This window comes from Drosophila arizonae, chromosome 5 (assembly GCF_054131065.1).
Source record: "Drosophila arizonae isolate 15081-1271.41 chromosome 5, UAZ_ARI_1.0, whole genome shotgun sequence".
Taxonomy (NCBI): Eukaryota; Metazoa; Arthropoda; class Insecta; order Diptera; family Drosophilidae; genus Drosophila; species Drosophila arizonae.
In genome coordinates this window covers 26700290-26728087 of record NC_142925.1, presented here as the reverse complement: position 1 = coordinate 26728087, position 27798 = coordinate 26700290, and the positions used below count along the sequence as shown (strand labels likewise).

Below are 27798 nucleotides of genomic sequence, written 5' to 3'. Positions count from 1 at the left end.
GATTTTTATCAAATTAAAATTATTTCTTATATTACGATAAAAGAAAATTGAGTTGAAATATCACCTTATTTTAAGACAGTTCAGTTTTTCTTGAAGACTTTTATGACATTTAAAAGAGATCGAGTCCAGCATGAATACATTGTCAACTGATTGAACCTGATCTTTGAATGCAAAAGTGAATGATTCAGAAAAAATCGTGATTGTTTTATAGCTAAAAACAGCTCCATTAAAACTTTAGAGCGGCCAATTAATGATTTGTAAACAGAAAACGATATCAGCTTCTAATGTAGAGCTCGGCTATTGCGAGAGTTGGGCAAGATTTTCACAGATTTCATCAAATTTATGTCATTCAATAAAAATGAACAGCAACAAAAAAAAAAAAAAAAAAAAAAATGAGCTCTATATATTTATATGTATGTATATAGTTTATATACACATATGGATGAAAATCTCTTGTCTCGTGCTCACGCCCACAAAATCAAAGCTGATTTCATATTTTGTGCACGCCGATCTCACATAAAAAGCAAAAACAATAAAACTGGTTAGACTCAGCGCTAATTGAAATATATACACACAGACCTGATCTTATAACAAATTAAATACTCAGCTCAGACGTCCACAACATCGGCTTGAAAGCAACTCATTTGTTTGCTCATTTGTCGCGCCAGCCCAAACGGCCAATGTACATAAGGCCCGGCCCAAAAATGGACAGGTAAGCAAGTCAAAAGCGAGTCTATAAAATCTAATACGCAGCCACAAGCTGCTGCAAGTCACGCCCACAGCCTTGGCTATGTACTTAAGAGAGTCAGCGAAGAGCGCGGACTGAGAGAGAGAGACAGATAGGGAGAGAGAGAGAGAGAGAGAGGGAGAGAGCACGCCATTGCACTCCCACACAGGCAGCTCTTAAAGTTGAGCTGCGACTGCGAGAAACGGGTTTTCTCAGAGATCGCAATCAGCGCGGCTCGAGAGTCGCAGCGACTCGGACTGCGCCTTCAGTCTGTGAGCAGCTGCGTAAGTCGCACGACGATCGACGAATCAGCGAACGACGAGCGCACCGCCTCGATCGTGCAGCCCATGTCGAAAGACGTTCAGAAGTGACTGACCGAAGTGCCCGGCGAGTGTGCGATTGTCAAGGCAAAAGTTCAAAAGTGAAAATAGAAAATCAAAATCATCATGATCGGCAATCAGGGCGAACCAAGGGTGAGTACAAGACCTTAGTACAATAAAGCGCACGGTGTCATTGGGTATATTTCGGCTACTAGATATGTTTATAGCTTCATTTCGTTAGCGAACAAAAATGTCTCAAATATCAGCAATACATATAATCTAAATCGATGTGTAAAATAGTGAATTTATATAATATCATTTCCGAGAGATTGTTTTCTTCTGTGTGTTCAGAGTGTAAGACTGTATGGGTGGTACATTGCTACTAGTGAATATAACTTCGTAAAGGGCTCAGACATTAATTCGGAATACAAATACGATATACCCTGGGTCTAGTCTATCGATATATACCGCGAGCCTATTGCTGATAGAACAAGATTGTTCTTAAGCTCATACTCAGTATATTATGTGGCCTCCAAGTAACATGGGATTGGATACTTAGCGCAGTATTGCAGCTTTTAAGTGCACCAACAGGCAGCCTAACTAGCTCAGGGTCTATGTAAACAGAAGCCCAACACACGGACAACTCAATCAGAGAGCTGCAATCACACACAATCACCAAGCAGCAGCAGCAGCAGATGCAGTCACCAGTCAGGAGTCGGCAGCCTGCAGCAGTTGGCAGCCAGCAGTTGGTCTCGGGTCCCCCGAGCTAGACCGAGTGCAGTGGGGGATTTGGCCTTTGGTTGGCCGCCAACCGGCCGGACACATTTCATAAATCAGCATGCGCGGAGTGCGAGAGAGCGAGAGCTGTGCGTTGGCCGTATCGCAATGGAACCGCCTGCTGCGAATCCTGGCTATTTATTGTATTTTAACAACATTATAAACGAGCGTTTAAGTGGCGAGTGGCGAGTGGCCAGAGGCGGGGGGCGGGGGGCGAGTGGCGAGAGGTGAGGCATTTGATTTGTGTTAGAATGCAAAATACATCGCGACTGCAAACGGGACAAAGACAATGGCAGCGTTAAGCAGCAGAGGGAGAGCGAGAGGGAGAGCGAGAGCGAGAGCGGAGGGAGAGGACAGCAGTCAGACAGACAGACAAACCGACAAAGCTGGCAACACAGAGAAACAGAAAGCCGTTTCTTAATCAGCCAAAAGACGTGGCAACATGTGGTCGCAACGTTGTCGTTTGGGCCGGGTCAAATGTCAAGCACATTATTTTTGTGTTTATGTATAATAAATATAAATACCTTATGCACCTTTGATAGATTTTCCTGCCAATAAACAAGCTGGCTTCAGCCGCTAGAATGGTGTTTTAGCCAACACTTGGCCAGAGCAGAGCTCGACCAGGTCAGGCCAAGCGAGAGCCGAGTAGAGCCGGGCCTGGCCGGGCCGGGCTTTCAGTCAGCCATTGTGTGGGTACATAAATCCACAAAAGACATCGCACGGCAACGGGAGTCCGGGAAGCCTGCGTTTCTTCATATTTTAGTTTTATTGTGTGAATGTGTGTGTGTGTGTGTGTGTGTGTGTGTTTGTGTGTTTTATCGATCCGGCTCTTAAAGTCGCAGTTTTGTGTCTATGCAAATGCACGCGTTGTATTCGCTTTGCATTTTTCGGGCTGATGTTGAAAAATCGACGTTCAACTCTGTCAGTCATTCAGTCAGTCGACCGACCGACCGTCTATCCTGTCACCCCACTGAGCTGGCGGACCAACCACGTTGATGGGGCCAAACAATGCCTTGTTGACACTGATGGAAAATCTGCGTGTCACAAATATCAAAATTCAATCGTTAAACTATGAGAGCCCCAGAGATCGATCCGCCTCATCTCGCAGCTCCAACTGCCACAAGACTTTGGCATTGAAATTGTCTCGCAACGAGTTCCCAGCACTGCTCAAAGTTATAGATCCCAGCAGCGATATGCTAATGCCAAGCAGCAGATACTCAGCCCCCTCTTGATCTCAAATTGACCAGGGAGGAAACGGCAAGGATGCGTTCGCCTGTGACTTTCTCCATACGATCAGCACCTTTAACCAGGCCGAAATTTAAAAGTTATATATATATACTGATATAGTGATATATTTAGAGAAGGGAAGGGAAGGAAATCAAATGATCTACAGAGATTAATAGCTCGACTTGCAGAGGAAGTCTTATGTTCGATTGAGTAAGCTTATTCAATGCAATTGAGTTATTAAAAACTGTAAAACTAAGGATCTGACTTCGTAACTGCAGTGAAATACGTCTGCATCTATTTTATTCGGGGTTTCGCATTGATCTCTTCTCTAACTTTGCAAAAATGGAAAATGATCGAATAAATCCGAGTCCTTAAGGCATAAACTATTGCATAATGATTCGATTTCCATTTATACTCGATTAAAAGTTCGTTTGATAATTTCGAATCAAACGAATTCATTGACAACTTCAGTTTTACGAACTTGCCCAACATCATGTCTTTATATGGCATGCAAAATGATACCGAGATCGTTTCTTAGCTGATCCGCTCAGAAGTCAAAGCAAAATTCAATTGAATAAATTAACAGCGCACTCATCTCATACGGAGCGCTAGTTGGAGACAGACTATATAGTGATTGATTAATTGAAAATGCCTTAAAAGGCGAGTGTGCAACTAATTTCCTCGAAGCGAGTCGCTAGATTAACGAGTGCACTAGCTACAATACATATGCATATAAAATATCCTCGAGTCGAAGCCTGTGATCAAATTAGAGGACACCTATGCCTAATTGAAGGCCAATTTAATGCGTATAAACAATAACAAATGCGAGCCACACAAATATGCCAAAGCATGCTGACAGACAACGAAATGAGCCAAGGAGAGAAACTGCGACAAAAATAATACATAATATCATCTGGGAAAAGCCAGATGGGTCCAACAAAAACGAACCCAACTAAATTACTTAACAAGCCGTTCAGCCAGCCGCTGGACGAGGACGTCCTCTGCGATGATTTACTTGTGCGTAATAATGCAACGCCCGCAACGCTGGAACGGCGAAAGCCGAGTCGAGGACTGGGCAGAGTCCATACCAGGCCAGGCCAGGCCAGGCCAGACCAGTCCGGGTCGAGTAGTCCACTGTCCACTGAGCCCGGCCAGAAGGATGGGGGCCTACGCAGCGCACGGCAAATGCATGTGAGAAGAAGTCTAACTGGGAATGCGCCTCAATTTAAAATGCGAATTACATTATCTGATCAAATGAATTCTTGGTGCGCTCCAGGAGGACGACTCTGCTGCTGCTGTTGCTGTTGCTGGTGCTGGTGCTGCTGCTGCTGCTGCTGCTACTGCTGTTGTTGCTGTACACTCATTGAGTGTGTGTTTCTGTGTTGTGCGTCCCTCTCGCTGTGTGTGGATGCTGCACAAATAAATAAATTTTAAAATACAAACAAGTAGCGCGCGCAAAAAGCGCCGAGTGGAAAATTCGTGACAGCAATTGTTGATGAGCAGCGTGTGAACAGAGCAGACCGAACGGCCCCGGTCCGTACCGATATTGCGGGCCAGAAGGCCCCTACGCCAGCAAGAACTCAAGATCATAGCCAGCAACAATACATTTATATATATATAGATATGTACATGTATATAATACGTATAGGTGTATGTGTGTTAGCACTGTTTACACACCCGCACACACACACACACATACGCATATTCGAGCAGCAGCAAAACGCGTTATATTGAGCGACTAATAGCTGAAACTTGACTTGAAAGCGAACGAACGAATGGCCAGCGACCCGACGGAGACACAGTCGAAGAGCCCAGCTCTGCAAGTAACTCGGGCCATACACCTCCGCAGTCTAATTAACTCCTACGAGCGCGCACACACACACGTTTTAATTAAGGTACACAAATACATCTGTAGAGGTATTTAAACTATGTCATGTGCGCCTCAACTATTATACATATATATCTATATATACGTGTATATATATTATATAAAAAACAATCAAATTGTCAAGTTCAGAGTGGGCAGCATCCAGCGAAATGGAATGGAACCAAAAGACCAATACACTGACTATCGCAGAATCGCAGAATCATCGAATGTTGTGTATTTAAGTAATGCATAAGTAGATTACGCGACATAACATGTTCTGTATCTGTGTAGTGCATAATTATTATGTAATGCATAAGTACATAACGTCCGAATATTCTGAATATACTCAAAGTGAATATTACAAGCTATGAAGTAATTGGTCTCTTTTATTTTATTAATTCTACATGTGCGAAGTCTAGAGATAGGAGATATGAAAGCCTTATTACGGCACGTTAATTCACCGCAGACTGCGTTGTAGGATATATGTGTCTAGGAAGCATACGTTCATTGCCCTGCATGCCATATATTGCTATAAAACACTCATTTCTTGACTGGGCTCAGCAGAATAGCGTGACAATTCTAAATGTTTCTGCATACTTTGTAAATGGTCGAAAACAGCCCTCGTTCTTCCTCTTCCTTCGCAAAGGTGTATCCTTCTGCTCACGATTGGCGTCAGGTTCCACGATTGATGCCAACTTTGTCAATTCTATTTTTGTTTTCTAATTAAAAGAGCAAAATGTTCGTTGCATGTTAAGTATATACATATATTGTTTTTTTGTTAAATTTATAAAGTTTCAAATTAGTAATGTGCTTGACAGCACAAAGTTTCTGAATAAGCTGAAGCCCATTGGCAAATATTCGTTTCCACACAAGAAAACAAGTAAGGAGTCTCCAGTCGAGACTGCTCGACTAGGAGATACCCTGAACCCTCCAAGCTGATATTCTACTTATTTTGCACTTCTTTTATGCACACATGCATACATGCATACACATGCATCCACACGCACGTATACTCACGCACACTGCCGACTGCGCAGTTAGCACCGACTGCGCTTGGGCTGCACTGCGATGTGGGCTATGTTATGAGAATTTATTAGCTGAATAATTTCTCTTGTAGTAGGACTATCTTTATGAAACTTTCAGAGCGAGATCGTATGGTTAGAATGTGTGTACGTTCCAAAGCACAAGTCTCTAGTACTTGAAATACGTTGAAATTGCGGGGCAAAGGGGGCGTGAAATCAGAAATCTGCAAATTACAAAATCTTTGTATCGATCAACTGTATAGAATACACAATAAATCTGAAGCCTCCAGGTCAAGAAGTGCTCAAATAGGCTGGAAAAACCAAATCAATTTTTCGATTATTCTCGATAAAACAGTTATCGGATGAGTTATCGGAAAAATATGATAAACTCGTACTGCGTATGGTATACACGAGTATGCATGTCATTTTAGCTCTCTAGCTCCTATATATATATATCTATATATCTGAGCTCGGCGTTCAGGCGGACGGACGGACACACGGACAACTCAACTCGTCGTCTTGATCAAGAATACATGTACTTTATGCGACACACATACTGTCTGCAATGATTCGTTCTGCCTGTTACATACTATTCACAAAACCATTATACCCTGATTTCCCACTTTCAATGGGTTCAAAAAACACCAAAAAGGATGCCAAAGTGCGCAAACTGTGCCAAGCAGCTCGAATCTCAGCATCTTTGATGCTGGCAGCTGACTTCTGGCTGCTGGCTGCTGGACTCGCAGACATCAATCTAGAACGTCAGGCAGAAGCTGAAAGATAGCCAGAGACAGAGACGGAGGCAGAGACGGAGAGGGACAATGGGACAGACGATTGGCAACTGGTTGAGAGTTGACAATAATGACGATGGGGACGATGTTGGACGATGCAGTGGATCGACAGACAGTAAAGGAGCAGCCATACTGCCAGAGACGCTGCCTGGGCATTTTCAGCCCTAGCAGCCCCAGCAGCAAATTTTTAACTACAATTTAAATGAGACGTGGGAAAATACTCGGCGCAGTTAAATGCTCGGCCAGCGAGGCACTGCAGCACAGGTAATTTGTAAAGCTCGCACGTTGAATGCAGATTTTATTGAGCCACTGTGCAAGTGCTGAACATTTATGGCTATATTTTTAGCTGGAAAAGGCGGCAGCCGCGGCCACCGACCAGCCGCCATCCCCACAAATTAGCGTTGACAGCACTCGCCCGGTGACAAAGGACCACCAGCCAGCGGTCAGCCACTCCTGCCGCTTTGTTGCCCCTCCCCTGAGCACTGGGCAGTGGGTAGCGTGGGGTGGGGAGTGGGGAAGTGGAGATAGCTGCTGCTGTTTGGCCAGCCAATTGGACGCCTAGCGTCCAGCTTTCTAGGTGGCATGCGGCATCTGTGCCTCGCAGCGGCTGCAGCGACAACTGCTGGGCGGTTGAGCGGCTGAGCTTGTTAAATGTTTTGCCGCCAAAGCAACATAGCGAACGGGGCGGCAGCTAGGCGGTCGGACAATCGGACAATTGGACAATCGGACCATTGGGCAGTCGGACAATTGGACAAGTCGACAAGTCGGGAAACATTGGGCCCGCTATCGTGAGCGTCATTTGAATGGTGTGATAATTTTTCGCCTTTTGGCCAGCTGTTTGGCAGCTTTGGCAGGGAAGTAATTGCGCACAACATTATAAATTGAGCGCTAGGCAGGGGCCAGGCCAAGCCAAGCCGAGCAGGAGTAGCAGGAGCAGCTTATTAAAGGTCCAATGCTGCCTCTAAGCACGCGTTGCATACGCTGCATTTCAAAAGAAATTCTCACACGCCGCCCATTAAAAAGAGATGAAAAGCACTGGAGACAAAGAGAGAAAAAATCGAGAAGCAAATGTATAAAAAAAAGCGGCGCAGCATAAATTCCAAAAAGTTTCGTGGCATGTTGCAAAGTTGTTGCTGCTGCTGTTGCTGCTGTTGTTGTTGTTGCTACGTGTGGGCATGTCAAGGCGTCGCGTAAGTGGCACTCAGTGGAGCTGCCTTCACTACTGTGACTGTGACTGCTGGGCTCTCCGCCAGGCCAGTCGGGTGCTTGCAAATATCGCGAATACGCCATGTGCGGCAGCTGTTCGCAGTCAATCAGCTGCAAAATAGCCAAATGAAATGCGACAAATGAAGCGCCGAAAATGCTAAGAACGCGATCAAAGCGTCGACTCGCTGCGGCGATCGCTTTAAGTGCCTCGGATGGCACATTTTTTAAAGTGCCCTATCGGAGCTTCAATTGCAAATTGCAAATTGTTGACCGAAAGTGAGCCTAAATAGGATCATCAATCTGCATTGCTGATCGTAAATTAAATAAATGCTTAAAGCCCAATTCTCATTTCTTTATGCAAATATTAGAATACCTCCTCTGTTCTACACGCATATACTAGCAAGAACTAAAGATATCGAAATCTTTAGAGTTATTTCCCTTGAACAAATTTTCCTCTCTAAAGAATATTGTGACAAATGTTTTGTAGGCTTGCAATAAATGAGAATAAAATCGAATAAGTTTGTTGGACTCCATTCACTTAATGTTGAATGCAGTAAACAAATGTGTCAAATAACCTAGAAATATTCAAAGAGCCCCAATTGATGTAGCTCGCAATTAAGTCAAAAATACAAATTGACAGATTGCGTCCTGCTTCCCGTTCCATTCCACGTTCTCGTTCCTGTTCCTGTTCCCGTTCCCGTTCTCGTTCCCATTGCTGTTCCTGTTTCCGGCCACGTTCTCGTTTACGTTTACGAAAAGCTGTCGCAATAAGCAGGATGCTTTCAGGACATTGCTTGCACTGTCTACGGTCGCCTCTTGAGCATATGCCCGATATAGATGCAGTTTCAAGCCCTGTGACTCGCTCGCACACAGGAATCAACTGTAATTCGCAAGCGCTGATGCCATTGGGCGATTTAAGCCAAACGACTGCGAGCGATATTCGCACTCGCGTGTATCTGTATCTATACAGCGTTAGTTGTGGCCGTAGCTTTCGCTGTGGTGTGCTGTGTCTGTGTCTGTATCTGAATCTGAATCTGAATCTAAATCTGTATTGGTGCGTGTTGGTATTGGTATTGGTATCCGCATCAGTATCTGTGTGCTTGTTTTTGTTAGTGTGTCTGTGTGTCTGTGCTTTCTGAAGCAAATGGCAAACAGAAATTTGCATATCAAACGTAGTCAACAACAGACGCCGCACAGTCGCCTTTAATGCGATACAACAACAACAACAACAACAACAATAACAAGAACACAAACAACAACTACGACATGTCGCTAATGCATAGACAATGTTGGCGAATTCGCGTACGCCGAACGATGCGAATTAACTAAATTACAATATGTGAAATTGTCGCTGGATCCGCTTGTGTCTCTGACAACAACACCCTCAAGTCCGCACTCCTCACTCCTCACACCCACACCCACACCTCCCCTGGGATGCGTGAAATTATTATGGCAATCGATTGTGCGTCTTGCTACATTATGAAAATTAAATGCGCCGACCACACAAGCCGACTGGAAAACGGGCGATAAAATTATTATTGATTACTCATACGCCGCGTATGAAATGGCCAAGCAAAGCAGAAGCAATAAAGCAGAGGCTAAGACTTACTTCAAATGAAAACAAGCGACAAATTCTGCAAGACTAATATATGCTCTGCTATTATCAAAATGGATTCAATCGATTATTATCGATTACTATCTGAACTCGGCTGCAACAGCAATCTTCGATATTTACCTAGTCATGTATACAGATTATTTTCACCTGTTGCTATTCGATAAAGTAAAGCCAAGTAGTTCGACTTTCCATCGTAGGCTATCTACAGGGTATGTGACAAACAGGGCAGCTTTCTTCAACTGCGCTGCTGCTGCTGCGGCTGACTACGTCGATGGCGATGACGCGATCGCCAGCCGCGATAGCCGCAATTATTTTCGTCATAAGTCAGCCAATGTGGCGACCACGCTGCACTCGGCTCGGTCTATGCCTCCGCGCGGCTGCCCCCGCAGGTGCTGCTGCTGCGGCTCGGCTTGGCTCTTGTTGCTGTTGTTGTTGTTGTTGTGCTGGTTTTTGTATTATTTTATTTTGTTCGGCTTGTCGCTGCTGTTGCTGCTGTAGTTGTTGTAGTAGTAGTTGTTGTTGTTGTTGGCTTTTGCGCAGCACACAAGCTTCCAAATAAGGGACGGCACATGTGAACTGAGGAAGCTATAACTAGCGCTGCGAGCTACGCAAATCTGTGGGCTTTGCACTTTCGCATAGATTTCAATGTAAATCAGCGCATGCTGACAAACTGCAGCCCCGCGCGTTGATCCAAGCGTCGCAAAATGAGTTCGATTCTGCCAGGTGGCAGCAATTGTCTCTCCGATTGGCGACCAGGAGTCGAAGCTCACTTCGGAGCTCGCCGCGCCGCGATGCGTCGTGCAACATATGGCAGCGATGACAACGCATGTTAACAGCTTTTTAAAGGCAATTGCACAACAGCAACAATACAGTTGGTAATAACGGCAACTCACGTTTCTCGTCTCTCGTCTCTCGCCTCTCGCCTCTCGCCACTCGGCTCTCGCCCCTCGCTTGCCACGATTCCCAGGCCTAATAGACAGATAAGCCATCGGAAGCGCCAAAATAAATTTAAGCCAGACAATAGTTCTTTTTTTTCGGGCATTTTATTTATTTTGGTTTTTGTTTTTGTTTTTCGATTCGATTCCTTTTTTGCTTTGTTTTTTTTTTTACACTTGCAACTTGAAACCTCTGACAGGAAATCTCACGCGTGCCACAACGGAGCAGCGGACGCGCTGTTGATTATCCAAAAATGCGGTCTGGCGTGCCTTTGAATTAAGGTATCGATTTAGCCAGCTTTCAACGGCCAGCCGAAGTGCAACGCCATTTGACGCGTCGCTCATTCTCATTCATTGTGGCGCGCGCTCATTGTTGGTGTGAAATTTAGCGCAGCAGCAGCAACAGCAGCAACATCAACAACAACAGCCGCAACATCAACTGTTGCTGTAGCTGTTGTAGCTGCAGCATGTGGCAACAGCAACAAGTGGCTGCGGTTGCAATGAATCCGCATAACAGACATACAGACATACGACCAAATGCACAACTGTCCGACTGGACAGAGCATTTGCTGCTGCTGCTGCTGCTGCTGCTGCCGCTGCTGCAGAAAATATTTCTTGACTCGTTGTGCTGCTGCTGCAGCAAGGCACGAAAAATACTTTTTAAATGCAGCCAAGCGTCAAGCGCAACGCTTTCCACCTTTTATCAACAAACAGCCAAGCAACAACAACAAGGATCGAGTGTTATAAATGTTAATCCACAAATAATTGCAGGCAGGCAGTGCCTCGCATCTGCACACTGCCAACATTATGCAAAATACTCGCCTGGATGGCTTAATCGGCGCCAATCAGACAATGATGAGCCTGATGCCACAAATGAAACTAAGGTTGGGTTCTCAGACTCTGTCTCTCACTCTCCTCAACCTCTACTCCCAATCTCAGTCCTGGGCAGCCACGCAGTCATCATCAACTTCGTCTAGACCGAGTGGCAGAATGGCCCAGCGTCCCGCCAAGAAGTTTATCAAGCTCTGTGCAGAAGCATCAGGTTTAATTGAAAATTTATGGCACTTTCATCAAGGGGATCTGCTCAGCGTTTACAGGGTATTCCGGCTATCTAATGACATAGAGACTAAACAATAAATTGTCCGAAGGGGAGACTCAGCATTCGGGGAGCTGAATCATTTCATTTCAATTCTAAATATATCTCGCTGAAGTAAATCTTAAATTATAAAGTAAATTTGACTTTGAATCGACTCTCTAATTGCCGACAATGAATATTTTCCAGATTATCTAGATCAATTAAATCTAACTAAAACCAGAGCACATAAATATAAGCTACTCGGATTTACAGATTGAAACTGAAGTATAACGTAGAACGATGAGTTTGATAAGCAGGGCTGTTACTACACTTCGGTTCATATCGTTAGCACTACTCAAGAGCTGCCCAGATTAGAAGTAATGTGAATTGGTCTAACGTCTGGCCTTTCAACACGCCCCAGTAAGAGATTCGCACACGTGTAGTGCGCGAATTGAGACGAGTTAACTAGTCTTGGGTCTGTTGTACGGGTATTAGCGGCAGCGACAAAACATCTTCGGTAATAAATTCTAGGCGCACCAACGCCGCTCACTGGTGCCATCAATTTCATTATATAATGAAGCACGCGGACAACCCACACAGCGTCAAGCCGAGCTGCTGCTGCCCACAGTCCCCCAGTTGCCATAGTTCCCTCAGTTCCCTCGGCCTCCCAGTTGACAATGTGTGTGCCCAGCACCCAGCACTGGACGAAGACAACAATATAAGATCTATCGCTAGAAAAAGAACTCAATTCAGTCAACTTGGCTCAACTCCTGCCCACAATCGAAACAAATGTTGAATGAACAACATTTTGTTTTCCTATAAATTTATTGAGTTTATTTAAATATAATAAATAATAATAAATAGACTCTGTATAATTTATTTGCTTCCTGCATAGATGTTCTCCGTGCAATATTCAATTTATTGAATACGGATTTTTCATTTCAAAAAAAAATTTCTTGAATTCACTTATCTTTAGGAAAATAGTTTGTATTCATATATCAAATAGACTTTGAATATAGATTAGATTTATATCTAAATCGATCGTGCCAAAATTTTATACATTTAGGGCATCATTTAGTCCTGTAGCCCTGATTAATGTTGTGAATAATAAATGAAATAGTTCATTCAAATGGAAGTCTCGGAAAAATTGGAAGAATTCATACTAAAGCTGAAATCGTGATGGGTGAATTCCTGATCTGAGTCTAAAGAAATGTTATAAGAGAATTCCCATAGATGTAGAGATACTTTAGCACAACATAAAAACAAGTAAGAAAGCTCTAGTCGAGACTGCTCGACTAGGAGATACCCTGAACCCTCTAATCTGATATTCTAATCACTATGCACTTCTTTTATGCACACATACATACACATGCATCCACACGCACGCATAAGCCTGCGCTCTGCTAACTGCGCAGTAAGCAGCGACTGCGCTTGGGCTGCGCTGCAGTGTGGGCAATATTATGAGAATTTATTTGTCGAATAATTTCTTTTGTAGACCTACAATCTTAATGAAACTTTCAGAACGTAATCATAATGTTCAAATGTATGTACATTCCAAAGCACAAGTCTCTAGTACTGTAAATTACAAAATCTTTGTATTCATTAACTTTATATACAACGCAAATTTGAAGACTCCAGGTTTAAAAGTGTTCAAATTAGGCTAAAAAAACAAAATCAAATTTTCGATTATTCTCGATAAAAAAGTTATCGGATGATTTATCGAAAAAATAAAGCAAACTCGTACTGCGTATGGTACACACGAGTACGCATGCCAAATTTCAGCTTTCTAGCTCTTATAACTTCTGAGATCGACGCACTCATACGGACGGACGGACGGACGGACGGACGGACGGACGGACAGACGGACAGGGCTATATCGACTCAGCTCGTCGCGCTGATCAAGAATATATATACTTTGTGGGGTCTGCCACGCCTCCTTCTGCCCGTTACATACTTTTTCACAAAACCATTATACCCTGATTTCCCATTTTCAATGGGTTCAGGGTATAATAAAAAATAGTTATTCAAGCTGTTGTTGGAGGGAACGACATATATTGTGTGTTTTCACATGTTTTCCTTTCCTTTCCTATGCATATATCAAAAGTTATCTTTGGAATCTCTGAAGCATGCGAAAGATCGACAGACTGAAATACACAAGTTGAGAAGGAAAACATCTTAATAAATCTAATCTATGAAGAGACCATTCCGAAAAGATCTAATTCTCAGCCGTAAACGGCGCAGTGAAGCGAGTCAAAAAAAAAAAAAAAAAAAAAAAAAAAACAAAAAAATAATAATAAATAAAAATATATATAAAAGAAAATAAACAGAAGAAAACCTTTGTAAACTCTTGTCAACGCCGCCGACGCAGCCTCTGCCACGCTCCAGTGGCGGTGCTTTTGGGCGTGGCAGGCGGACAGGCGCATGTTGCCCCATGGCACATGGCGCTAGCCTAAAAGCGACGGGCTCGCCCGGGGGTAAGGTCGTTGAGATTTCATAGTCGATAGCGAAGAATTTTGATTAACTCGGAAAATCATTGGAGTAGCTCAGACGAGGGAGCGGCAATCCGGCAGGGCAGTCTACTATCCCTGTGTGTGTGTATGTGTGTGTGTGTGTGTGTGTGAGGGTATTGCACAATCGCTGCTTAGACAGTTGCATACAATGTACGCATTATTTGTTTGCATTGCCAACAATAATTGCTTAACTAAATGCGCCGAAGGAGTTCTGAAAGGAAGAAGCGCCTCGTTAGGGCCGCCTGTTGGCGGGTTTCGGCCTTTAAATAATCACAATGAAAGCAAGAGGCGAACAAAACGGACGGCAGACAACTCAGCCAAGCAAAAACAATACACAAATGCAGCACAGCCGAAGCAGCAGCCAGAGGAGAATCAGCAGCAGCAGAAAAGAAGCTCACAAATTGTCATTTCTTAAACTTTGCTTTTTACTTTTTCTTTTGCAGATTGCGAAGGCGGCAGCCAACCGGGTAGCAGGACGCAGGGGGCAGCAGGAGGCAACGGCCACAAGGAGTTACAAGCTGCCGACTCGCAGTTCAGGTACCTCCCTGCTGCCAGCCTCAAGATGTTGCCGACGCGCACAATGCGCGGCTTTAAGAAATGCCGAATTCCAGAAGCTGCAGTACAATCAGTTGAATTAAAAACGAGCCCACAGGCAGACCCGGCGCACGAGAGAGAGAGGGAGAGGGAGAGCGAGAGCGAAAGCGAGAGAGCTAGAAAGGGATCGAGGATGCGCTGGCGACGATATCATCGCACAGCTGCGGCCTAGGAAATTAAGAGGACATTGTGGCGGCATGTGGTTAGAACTCAACGTGCGGCAACTTAAACACAAAATCCAGCTACAGCTCTGCAGCTTGGCAGCATTGCAGCTTTGGAGCTACTCAGCTCCAGGTTGGGGCCACGCAAGATTCTTGGCGTTGTTGCGATGTTGGTGGCGACTCCCGACTCGCGACTCGCGACTCGCCACTGACAGAGGTTGCCCTCGTACGTAATCGGCGAGCGCTGCGAATGCTTTTGTGCCGTCTGTTTCGTCTGTCGCGCTGCCTTCTGCTGCGCACGTGGCCAACTTGGTGACGCTTGGCCCCAAACACACCAACAACAACAGCTGCAGCAGCAGCAACAACAACAACAGGGTCAGAAAATCATTGAAATGTCGTTAGAGGCTCGAGCGGCACGCGGCCAAGATAGTCAGCCGAACCGCAAAATGCTTTTAATTTCTCAAACTGATATGTATTTACTGTACAGTGCGCACAGCCACGAGGGGCACACACGAGCGGCAGCTAAACGTGTGCGGACAACAGCTAAACAGCAGGAGTCGGAGCAAACTCTGCGCAGACATCTGACTTTGTGTGTGCCACGACTGGAAATAGTTCAAGGAGTCCGCATTGTTCAAATAAGTTTCATTATCAGCTAATTATATATATAACTATTAAGAATTGGTTTCCTATGACTCACAGTCCGTCGTATAGCGTAAGTCTTGTATTTTAGCTTTATTATGGCTAAATTAGCGGAATCTCAAAGTATTAAGTGTTTCATGGGTCACAGCTCCCGAAGAGGCAGAGATCAATAAGCAAAATTGACTAGGCATAAAGGTAATCCTTGAATGAAATCTCATTTGAATACAACTTATTAAATATATCACGAGTATTAAGGGTTTAAATTTGACAAAAATAGTAAGATCAGAGCTACAGATAGTTTAGGGAAATAAAATAAAGTTAAAAATGCATTATATGCTTAACATATAATTCAATGAATCAAGACCTTAAGGTTAACGCCTAATCTTGTGAGAAACTTGATACTCCATTATTGAAGATCGCTATAATTTATGGTGAATGCCACGCCTCCTTTTAGCTGTTACAGACTGCCCATTGTAATGGGTATACAACTATATGCTGATAAAAATTAAACTGGTGCCAATAAACTTACATTTTGCGTTTTTATTACTTTTATTTCGGTCTCTTACATATTTACAATATATATAACAGCATATATATAACTCTCTCTCTCTCTCTCTCTATATATATATATATATATATATATATATATATATATATATATATATATATATATATATATATATATATGCATATATATCGCTGAGGCGTTGGCGTTTAAGATGCGCAGGTGAGCGACCAAAGAAGGTAAACACCCGCGCAGTTAAAATCTACGCATATTGCTTAGCTATATATAAGTATTGTATAAAGTGGCGTAAAGTTGCTTAACGCCAACAACAGCAACAACAACAACAATAACCGCAGCGACAAAAAACAACATTAGCAACAATAACAAACTGAAAGAACAACCCACTGCAAACGGACAATTAACCTTGGCTGGGTTGAAAGAGAAAGAGAAAGAGACAGCGATAGAGAACGACCTACAGCAGCCGCGGGCAATAACAAGCTATGAAGTTTATCAGTCAGCTGCAGCAGCAAGGGTATCACAAATCGTGATGACAAGCCTCTTACATACCCTATAAACAGTAAAAAGGGGGAATGGTAAAAGATTGACATAGAGAGAGAGAGAGCGAGAGAGAGAGAGCGAGAGAGAGAGAGAGAGAGAGAGAGCAAAAAGTCACAAATGCAAGGAAAGTGACGAGCAGCAAAATGGAATTCAATTAACTGGAACAATTAAATGTGGAAAACGTTTTCATACCATAAGACATTTAGAAACACACAAGATGACAAAAATTTAATGATACAACGGACATAGTCCCAGTCACAATCGAAAAGCGAGTGAATGAGTGGAATACAACGTAGCTTCTAGTCGATCATTAAGTTGAAGCAGCACACCTACTTCTGTGTTTCTGTTTTGTTATGATCCGGAGCGGCGTTGGTGTCACACCCACAGCATTTGCGTGGTAGCTGCTGCTGCGCTGCTGCGCTGCTGCGCTGCTTCGCTGTTGCGCTGTGCTCGGCGTTCATTCATCGTCTCCAGTTGGAGCTGAATGAAGCGAGTGAGACGATTGAAGCGACAGCTGTTGGCTGCCTGCTTGGCGCAGCCGCAAAGAGTGGCTCGACGGCACACGTCATCGGGCCAGCTAAGAGATGCCATGAGGCCTACGCGACTGCCAGCTGGCCTGGCCTGGTCTGGTCTGGCATTGAAAAAGCGCGCGCGAGCGCGAGCGCGATTTGCATGCCAAGTGGGAAGCGAGGGGCCGGAGAGGGCAGCTGCTGATGCATGACTTGGCTCTTGGACGAGCCAATTGCTGTTGATCGATTTATGAACTCGATGCGAGTCGCTCATGACGTCACAAGCGGCACGCACAACCTACATGCGGCTATCAGAGGCTCTATTGTCGAGCCGAGCCGAGTCGAGTCGAGTCGACGGACGTAGCGGGCAGAGCGCCTCAGGCACTTTTAATAGCACAAGCGGAAGCTTTAACAGCGCAGATAGCACAAGCGTATGCAAACACAGATACACACACACACACATACATACAGATACAGATACAAGTAAAAGGCAAGCAGTTACAGATACAAATTCATTCAGCTGCGCCTGCCCACTCGCCGGCTGCATCGTGTTTTTTTTCTTCTCATTTTGAATAGTATCTTTGAGATGGATTTGCGTGTAGGCTAACAAGAAGCTAGCTGGTTATGTAAGATCTTCACCTTGATCTTGAAAAGCCAAAACTCCAAATTGGAAACTGGGAAACGTTGGAAAAGCTTCACTTCTTCTCTTTGAGCACAAGTTGCGGCAGTTATTTGCGTCGTTTTCAAATATTCTTTACGTTCGTTTTTTTTATTATTTTGTAATATTGAGCTAAATAATATATATATACACGCACATATATGTTTATATGTATATATGCACGCGTGCATTCGTATAGTTACTATATTTGATTTTTAAACATAATATATTTTTTACTTAGGCTAAAAACGTTTTGTTAATTGTGTTTTTTTAATGTTTTTTTGTTTTTTTGTTTTTGTTTTTTTTTTTTTACATCTAAAATTAATTGCACTATGAATATTTATTATAGAATTGCGGTTTTGATTTCTGTTTTGTTTCTGTTTGACAGAAATGTAATCTGCATTAAATTATCTAATTTATTTTTTTCAATTTAATTTAATGTTTCAAACATGTTTTTATTAATATATTGTAGTATATTGCTTGCAAATGGCTTCATTTTTGTTATTCCTTTTTATTTACTATTATCTATTGTCATGCCACACAAGAATGAAATACTTTGAGCTGCTTCGTAATTTGGTTTTGTTTTTAATTTTAACTAAAATTTTCATAAAAATATACAATAAATATTAGTAGACAGAGAAGCAGGCAGCTCAAAGGGTAAGATGATTCAATTCGATTTGCGAGTTGGATTTGAGTTTCGGCCTAATGGTTAAACGAGAACTGCCAGAGTTTATACGTAGCGTATTTTTTCTTGATATAATCCTGACACTTTTAGCCACAATATATATAATTTAGTTTCTCAACCATTTTAGAAGTGAACCTAAGCTCTTAAGAAATGGAAAATTATTATATTAATGCAGAACTTTCTTCTGAGATATCCATTTGATGATTTGATTTTAAAAAATATGGCTAAAACGTAATTTATTAATATTAATATTTATAAATATACTTTTCAGATCAGATCATTTTCAATTTCAGATCATTTTCATACCTTCGAAGGGAAGAGTGTCTTTCTTTTGCAGTGAGTTTCGAAAAACTGACACGCATTCGATTCAGTTATTTGATCATTATTGATTTGCAATAAATCGCCACGCATAAACTCACGTTCATTATGCAAATTGAAAAATTCAGTAGCTGTCATAACTATGAGAGCCAGAGCCAAGCTGGCAAATCGAATTGAGTACTATATATATATAGATATATATATGTTGGGGAAAAATCAGATAAACTATATAAATTATAAACAGTGCTAAGGTAATGCTAAGACGATGATAATATTCACTCAAAACAAAAAATATATATTGCAACTACTATATCATATAATAAACGATTTGTTTTACTGTTTTGGAGCACGCTCATCGCACTGGGGGCCGCCCTGCACATATTCCTTTAGAAAAAAAAAAAAAAAAAAAAACAGTTGGGATCATCCCTAACAAAATGTAGTTTTCTTTACATTAGACTCTGCGCAGCAAATGATTATACATAGAGTGACTCCTCTGCTCCTTTCATTTCATTTAGTTTAGTTCGTCTAGTTCTGTTTATTGCACTTATCCTTAAGGACTAACTAAAGCAGTCTCGGCTATCTGGTCGTGTTTTCAGGTGTGTCTGTTCGGTACGAGAGTTGTCTGGTAGAAACGCTATAGAATGATGGCACTGGGTACGATTCGGCTCGGTTGTATTTGCTGCGGCCGATGCTGAATGGCTATGGCTATTGGTGCTGCAATGGCCACGTATGCAGGTTGGCTTTGCTATGGCACAGGCGCCTTCAAGTTGGGTTTTGACTAGTATTAACAAAAGATATGCTTTAAATGAGCTGCCACGCCCACTGCGATAAACAACAAAATGAACGGGCGAGATCATCAGGTGCGAGACTGTCCCCTCAATCATAATCCCCCTCCCGTTGCCGCGCCGACTCATGCACTTTGGATCTGCTACACACACACACACACACACACACACACACACACACACACACACACACACACACACACACACACACACACACACGCACTCACACACTCAGCTATACCTAGGCCTATGCATATGCCTACGTCTATGTAGAGAGAGAGAGATAGGAAGAGGGGAGGTCTGAGTCCCTAGCGCTGCGCATGCGTATGCGACATGTGCGAGTGCGTGGAATGCGGCGGCGGCACGTGTGGCACGTGCGCGTGGTGCGCATGTCCGCCGTAGGCCTGGGCGTGCGACAGGGGCGAGGCCTGGCCACCGGTGTAGCCGGACTGCATGAGGCTCTGCTCGAGGCTGTAGTGCGAGGGCGGCGCCTGGGGGTGTGCGAGATGAGCGTGCCCGTGATGGCCGTAAATCAATTGTCTTACTTTGGTGTCCTCGTCGGCGATGTTGTAGCTGAGCTCCGTCTCCTCGAAGCCCGTCGCGGACATGCGCTGATCGCCGCCGCCCACGCTCGGCGGATCCGGCGAGTTCAGGCACGTCTGTATCAGCTGCTTGCCCGCCTCCGACGTTATCATCGGCTGCAGCTTGCGCGTGGCGAATGTGTACACGTGACCCGTCTCACTGGCCACCAGCAGCATCACCTGGGTCCCAGTCAGCGTTGACAGCTCGTAGGCCTGCAAAGGAACGGCAAGGAGGTGTGATTAGAGCTGATTAGATTAGGTTCGCTAGCCCCACGTACTCGCTGCTGCCCCAGCCGCAGGCGGCACATAAATTTACAGTCAAACTATGCGATTACGTGGCATCGATATCAGATCGCGCCAAATGCGGTTTCTCCAGCTGGCGATGAACTCGAGACATCCAAATAATTATACTCTATATACTCGCAAACATCGAGAGACAACGATAGTTCACAAACAAAGTGCTGACAGCACTTCAGTTACTCGATATACACATATACTCTCGATGTATGAGCAGCATACTCTTCTTAAATCAACCAGTCGAGAGTTACCGACTAACAGATACTCGGACCGAGCAGCGTTCTCAGATGTACTTGACATCTGGTGTCTATGCACGGCAACACAAAGCACTCGCAGTGAAATCCGAGAAGTCTTTAACCAAACATAAAAGTTCAGAAATGAAATGCTACATGGCTAGGAGTTGAGCTCACAGCTCCTCTCCATACCAATACCACAAATCATAATTAAAGTATTAGCTGATAATTTAAGTACAGCTCAATTGCATAGACGAGGGAGAATCTCATTTCCACTTGAGAAATTGATTGAATATTTTGCAATTTAGAGAAAATTCTGCATTTTAAAGAAATTGTTAGAACGGCCAATTGAGTATTCACCGCATATTTACTTATTTATTAGAGGTCAGAATTTATCCAATATATGTAAAAAGTCAAGATTGTATGAAACATACATACATGAAACTGAATGCAAGATTTTCCAATTTTTACTCCAAAGACGAATGAGTCGATAATTCACGTTGTAATCGACATCAATAAATGGTAATAGTTTTCGATTATTGAAGCCAATTCGATCTGCGTGTGCCAGAGCTGAGCAACGAAATTGTCTTTAGCTCTTAAAAGCTTTCAGGTCGATGAGTTCATTCATACGGAAAGACGAATAGACAAGCAGATGACTCTGCACGCGTTCGTTTGTCTGTAGAATACATTTTCAGAAAACTAATATTCCCTGATTTTCCATTCAGACCAAAAGTTTTCGTTTCCTCAGTTCTCACGCTACGTGAGCGAAATCACGCGCTCATCTCTAATGTAGATATTCAAAGCACACTGCTCCGGGCCGGTAGACGGTAGCTTAAGCTAGCTATCAACAGCTCGTAATTACTTCAAGGCGATAAAGCTGCTCTGCGGTGCAATGCCGTGCAGAGTTCTCAGCAGAGCCAGCGGCTCGACGCATAAATAACTCTCAAGCGAGGAAGTCGCGCGAGAACCGCGCACGAAACGCGCGAGTGCGAGTGCGAATGCGAATGCGAGAGTGAGCATAGCATAGCATTTATTAATATTAATGAAATTGTTGTGCACATTGTTGCCGTGGACGTTGCTCTGGTTGCCAATCTCTGGCAGGGCTGCCAATTTTATGTGTAACATGTGTAAATGCAAACAATTGACACGGACCGGGCCGCTGAGTGGCTGAGTAGGTGTCTGCGATGCAGGCAGATGAGGACAGAGGATTCGGATTGGGATTGAGGCTGAGGCTGGGGACAGGGACTGGGGTGAGGCTCGGCAGCAGCGAGCGGGCCAACAATTCATGTCAATTTGAATTTCGAACACAAAGACAAAGGACATGATGTAGCTAGAGCAGCCCGGGAGAGGGGCTGTGCGTGCTGCTTGCTGACAGGACAAGCCCCAGAGACCGCAGCGAGAGGCAGAGTCATTTGTTAGAAGGCGATTGTTGCTGTTGCTGCTGCTGTTGCAGTTGCAGTTGCAGTTGCATGTGCCCAAAAGGCGAGCCGACGCAGCCAAACTGTCGGCCCTGTGCCTTCTCGCTTATCTGTGCACAATCTGCCGCTGCTTTAGCTGCTGCTGCTGCTGTTGCTGCTAAGGCTGAGGCTGAGTCTGAGGCTGAGGTTGGCTCTGCTGCCAGGGGTCTCAATATGCTTCCGTGCAGTGAACAATTCCCAAGCTAAAAGCTTGGCCCCCAGCTTGGCCTCAGGCTCGCAGCTTGCGCGCAGAGCGCGCCTCGTGATTTCAATTTAACACCTTTTGGCGGCATTTTGCGCTTGCCTCTGTCGGTGTCCCATTGTTGCAAACGTTTTACATGGCAAACGACAGGGCAGCCAGGCAGGCGAGCAGCCGAGCAGCCGAGCAGCCGAGCAGCCGAGCAGACAGACAAACAGAACGGGCAGCCACACACGTGTGTCCCACTCACATACACACACACACACACACACACACACACACACACACACATTCACACATACACACAGACCCTGCATCCTCTGCAAACTCTCTTCGCAGAGCCAATGCCTCAGCCTACGCAATTAGGCCAGGCCTACAAATGAGATCATGCGTTGGCATTAGCTCACTTTTCACTTTTGGCCTTTTTCGGCCACTTGGCACGCCCACGATCAGAGCTCGGTTTCGATCACTGTTTTCCGTCTCGTCTTCTTTCTGCTAGTAGCTCTCGCTAAATGTCTAAAATTGGTATTGGCCACAGGTTGCTTTCGCAGCAGTGGCGTCAACCTCTGCCAGTCAGCAGCGAGCAGCGAGCAGCGAGCAGCGAGCAGCGAGCAGCAGCAGCAGCACCAGAATTCAGCGGGTTCAATAACCGCAATTTGTTGCCAGGATGCATGTGTGTGCATCTCTATCTGTATGTGTCTGTGCGTCTGTGTGTTTATATAGCGCCAAGCCCATTGTCTGCTTGTCAACTGTCCGCGCCGTGGACATCGATGAGGGCCACATCAAAGTCACTAAAAATATATAACAAAACTTCTGTCCCTGTCAAGAGGCGCGCGCCTGTCATAAGTAGGCCCCCAAAGTCAGCCAACAAGAACCACCGCAACATGAGGAGGAGTCGCCACAAAAGTCAGCAGGAAACTCGTATCTCTCGGGTCAAATATTTTAGCGATGCGCTCGCACCGAATCATATTTTCGAATAGATGCAGATGCTGAATATTTATCTTATTATATAAATATCGTTTAACAGTTGATTAACCCAAAGAGATGCCAACATTCCTTAGCCATTGTGTTCAAGGTAAATATTTGATCTATCCCCTCAGGAGGTATTTGTTACTTATACAGTTAGTGCCGGGATTAGAATTCTTGGATCGAGTACATTACGTTGTTTGCTTAATCGAATCTTGTTTTTAATTCATATATATTTTTTAAGTTATTTAATTATTTATTCATACATATTTTGATAAAAAAATAAAAATAAATAAAAAAAATAGACCCAATAAATTGGGGCTTTGATAACATTCCCAATTCTAGTCGACAGATCATTGATTTGTTTACACGCCCCCACATTGCCTTTGGCGAGGGTATAAACCGAGCCGAAGACAACTTACAAGGTTTTTTCCTTTTTACGAAACGAAAATATTTCATAAGATTTGGCTAGCTGTGCCTGTAGTTAAGATCGTGCTGAGATCGTGATTTAACTCTGGCGAGTTTCCCATTTTTTCTAGTCTTTGTTGTTGTTTGTTTTGATCGCAGCGACTTTGAGGCCAAGAAGTCTATTTAAAAATGTTAAGCATTTCATATGCGAGCTAAGCGGCGCATTATGTAAGTTTGCGTGTGAAAATTGGTCATTTGAAAGCAACGAAAGCCGCAGGAATTGGCCAAGCAAGCAGCCGGCTAGGAAGCAGGCTGAGTAGAAGGCGAAGCCAGTTGCAGTTGCAGTTGCATCTGCCATTACAATGAGGCCGAGCGACACGCAACTGCACAGGACGTCAATTGAGATCAGCATGTGTATTGCTATAGCTTATATGTACATATGTACATATGTACATACATATATATATATATATAAATAATATATATATATCACATATATATATATGTATATATATATGTATGGGCAGCTCTCTTTGAATGCAATCGCGCGTTCGGCAAATTAACATTTTATGAAACCGAAAACAAAGGGAAATTGGGAATCGGAATTGGAATTGGAATTGGAATCGTGGCTACCTCGCTTACACAGCGCCGTCGCCGCCAAAACAAGCGGGCAACAGTTGGTCGCCAGTGACGGGAAGGAATGGGGGTAGGGTCTTTTGGTGGGGGCTTTGGTAGCACGATGGCAACAGAACGATAAAGCAGCATTTCAAACGGAGAACAATGCAAGAGGCGCAGGACTCGAACGACTCGACTCGAATCGAAGGCAAAGAGAATTGAGGATTCGGTAGCATTTATTAATTGCACATGCGCTCAAAACGTGCTACACATGGAGGAGGCATTTGATTGGCTTAAGCAAAATAGAATGAATTGCTTGCAAAATTAAAGGATAGAGAAAAGTTCTTAATACCCCGTTGAAAAGAAACCATCGGCTCTCGCTGCTCCATGATCCCAGCAGATTAAAGCGTCAAGTCGACAAACCTTCGCAGAATATAATTAAAGTTTATGACTGATTTAACCTATTCAATTTCACTCAATTCATTATTTAATTGATCGCTTGTCCTAACTACAATGATAAACTCTTAAAATATTAACTAGTTTAATTCAAATAAGAATAACAAAATTGAAATTGTGTTTTAGATGCAATCAAAATTTCTTTAAAGTGGAAATATCGAAAACAAAAAGTAAAGTTCCTGCGCATGGAAACAATTTCTAAATTTTTTTTCTTTTACTATTTGACTGCCTAATAGATTAGAAATATAGATGATATTCAAATATAAGCTGACGCGACAAACACCAATTAAAAACAGTGTAATATTGCTATATAAGACAATCGTATAGTGAAGCAAAAATTACAATTATATTTCGAGCTGCGTTTAGCTTGTAGCTATTTTTTAATAATTTCTAATAATTTTGGGAAACCTTCAATCTGGCCGGGTAATCAAATCAAAACATTCTAAGTTAGTTAACTTCAGTTTTCAAAGTCTTCAACCCAAATTTATCCAAAATCACTTCATCAAGCAAACAGTCTCCCATACGAAGAACTCTCCTCATATTCACTCACACATTGCAGTATATTTCCCCAATTCATGCAGACAAGCAATCGCGATCTTAGTTAGCCTCATTGCGAAATATTGGACGTCGATTTACCTTCTTCATGATGCCAGTCTTCCGCTTGGAGAAGGTCGTGTAACGGCGCAATTTGTTGTCGATGTACTCCATTTTGATTTTGACGCGTCCCTTTGTCTTCTTGCCATTGGCGGGCGGTGATTTCTTATTGGGCAGCGTGTTGTAGCTGTCTACCCCGTCGACGTCGATGCCGCCGCTGGCTATGCTGCCGGCAGCGCAGCTCTCTAGGCCTTGCAGCGTCATGCCGCCGCCACTAGAGCGATGGTCCTCGTAGCAGTCGCTGCCGCTGCGCTTTAGGCCACGTGATTGTTGCTGTTGTTGCTGCTGCTGTTGTTGCTGCTGTTGCTGTTGTTGCTGCTGCTGCTGGTGCTGTGGACTGTGCGTTTGGCTGTTTCCCAGCGTTTGGCACTGTTGCTGCTGTTGCTGTTGCTGCTGCTGCTGCGCCGCCGCCGCCGGATTGGGGCGCTGCTGCATCGCCAGGCCCGCGCCACTGCTGCCGCCCATGCTCTGCAGCAAGCCGCCGCTGGGGGGCCGGGCGCCCAGGGCAGCGACGGCGGGATTGCCGTACATGTCGGCCTGGTCGGCCAGACTGAGACCTATGCTACTCATCGAGTAGTTTAGGTTGTAGCGCGAGTCGCCGCGCGTGGGATCCATTCTCAGGTAAAAGTTCTCCACCGTGGAGCCGTACAGTGAATTCAAGGCACCACGCGCGTCTATTATTGCCGCTGCGGCACACTTTTTTGATTCGATTTTGGGCTTTAGCTTTAGCTTTAGCTTTAGTTTTGCCACACACAAATCGGCTGCTAGCTTTTTAATTCCAAAAATAAACACAAAAACACAAAAACACACGCACACCAATACACGCACGCACGCACACACAAACGAACGAGCCGCCGCTGCTTTTGCTTTTGTTGCTGCGTTGTGACAATTACTGCCGCTGCCGCTGCCACCGCCGCTGTAAGCTGTCAGCTGTTTGCACTGCTGGCCGTTGCTGACACTGCAGTAGTTAACACGGACGCCCTTCGCCGAAAGCGCTGCACTCGTTATTATTGACAGCAATTGTCAATAATATTTGTATTTTGACTATTAACAATTAATTCACGAAACTTTCGGTGGGCAGCGCACACACACACGCGGCGCAAGCACACAAGAAAAACTGACAACTGCTGCTGCTAACTAACAGTCAGTTAGTTTAACAGATGCTTAACAGAGTCACAGTGTTGCACACGAATGGGCTGTGTTTGGGCGCGCTTATTTGAATCCGCTTCAGAATGTTGTTGTGTGCGTACGCCAAAGCACATTTAAATTTCTAACTGTCTATCGTTGATGTTTCTTCTGTTGCTATTTTAGTTGCTGCTGCTGTTGCTGTTACTGTTGCATTTTATATTTGGTATTTTTATGTATTATATTTTTCTTTTTTTATGCGGACTTATTTGTCAACTGCGCTGGATGGGGAGATGTGCGGCACTTGTTTTGGTCTTTTTGCTTTATTTGTTGTTTTAATGTGGTACTGCCAAATGCGAACTGCGAGCTGCGCGTTAGTATTTATTGTTGCTTTTGTTGTTGTTGTTGTTGTTGCTGTTGTTGTTCTTGTCGTCGTTATTGCTGATTTTGCTGTTGCTCTTGCTGCTACTTTTGTATATCTGTTGTTTTGTATTTTTGGTCTCGAGCTAACTTTGCGATCGATTGTTGCCTTCGTTGTGCTTCAGATGGCGTGCAAATACCTAATAACAAAGCACGCGTATGGCAAGCGACGGCGCAGCGCCGTTCAATGTTTGCACCAAACTTGGAGCGTGCATGCCCACACAACCGGTTGCGCATGAAGAGAGAGCGAGAGAGAGACAGAAAGGGAGAGAGCGCTTGCAAGCAAGAGAGGCGCTCTTTAACGCGCGCCAAAGAGCGAGCTTAGTATATAGACGCTCGTGCATTTGTGTTGTGCAGCTTTATGGCTTAATTAATTAAACACAGCTTAAGCCCATGTACAATACTCTGACTCTGTCTGTGTGTGTGCGTGTGTGTGTGAGTGTGCATATGCGTGTGAGTCGCTCTCATCACGATTCGTATGAATAATTTACAACGCTCATTTGCGCAAACGTCTGCCATTTGCGTGCATTTGATTGGCTGCGCCGACGCATAGATCGCATTGGGACAGCTGGCTCCGCCCACTGAGGTGCTTAGGCGGCACATTAAGTGCTGTTCTTGCTTTGTATTTTTATTGTTATTCTACCTTTGATTAAATTTTTGTGTTGCATTATTTGCTTCTTGACTGCGTGATTGAGTTTTTAATTGTTGAGTGCACGTCGATCGCGTCAAAATGGCCGCCATTCAGTGGTTACCGCTTATCAGCGCTGATTAAGTTAATTTGTTATTTTGAGCAAACATCGATGTCGCATCTCCCCCTGGGCGCACAAAAACCGATACACTTAAACTATGCCAGGAATTTCAGCTGGCGAGGGCCAATATGGTCAGTAAATGCTCTAGAGGATT

The 27798-nt window shown here is 44.1% G+C and overlaps 1 protein-coding gene and 1 long non-coding RNA gene across 2 annotated transcripts in view; one reads left to right on the top strand and one right to left on the bottom strand.

Moving 5' to 3' along the window:
• bs (serum response factor blistered) overlaps positions 1-27044 on the bottom strand; it is a 33889-nt gene extending 6845 nt beyond the window's left edge. Inside the window, exons 1-2 of the mRNA XM_018012076.2 lie at positions 25333-27044; positions 20030-20278 (exon numbers count right to left, since the gene is read on the bottom strand). Of these exons, the coding sequence (XP_017867565.1) occupies positions 20030-20278; positions 25333-25965 (882 nt within the window). The 5' untranslated portion in view covers positions 25966-27044. The remainder of the gene's footprint in view (positions 1-20029; positions 20279-25332) is intronic.
• Positions 972-15994, top strand: LOC149268892 (uncharacterized). Its single transcript, XR_016270175.1, has 2 exons — positions 972-1200; positions 14516-15994. It is a non-coding gene; the product is annotated as an uncharacterized LOC149268892 (long non-coding RNA).
• Positions 27045-27798: the final 754 nt, after the last annotated feature.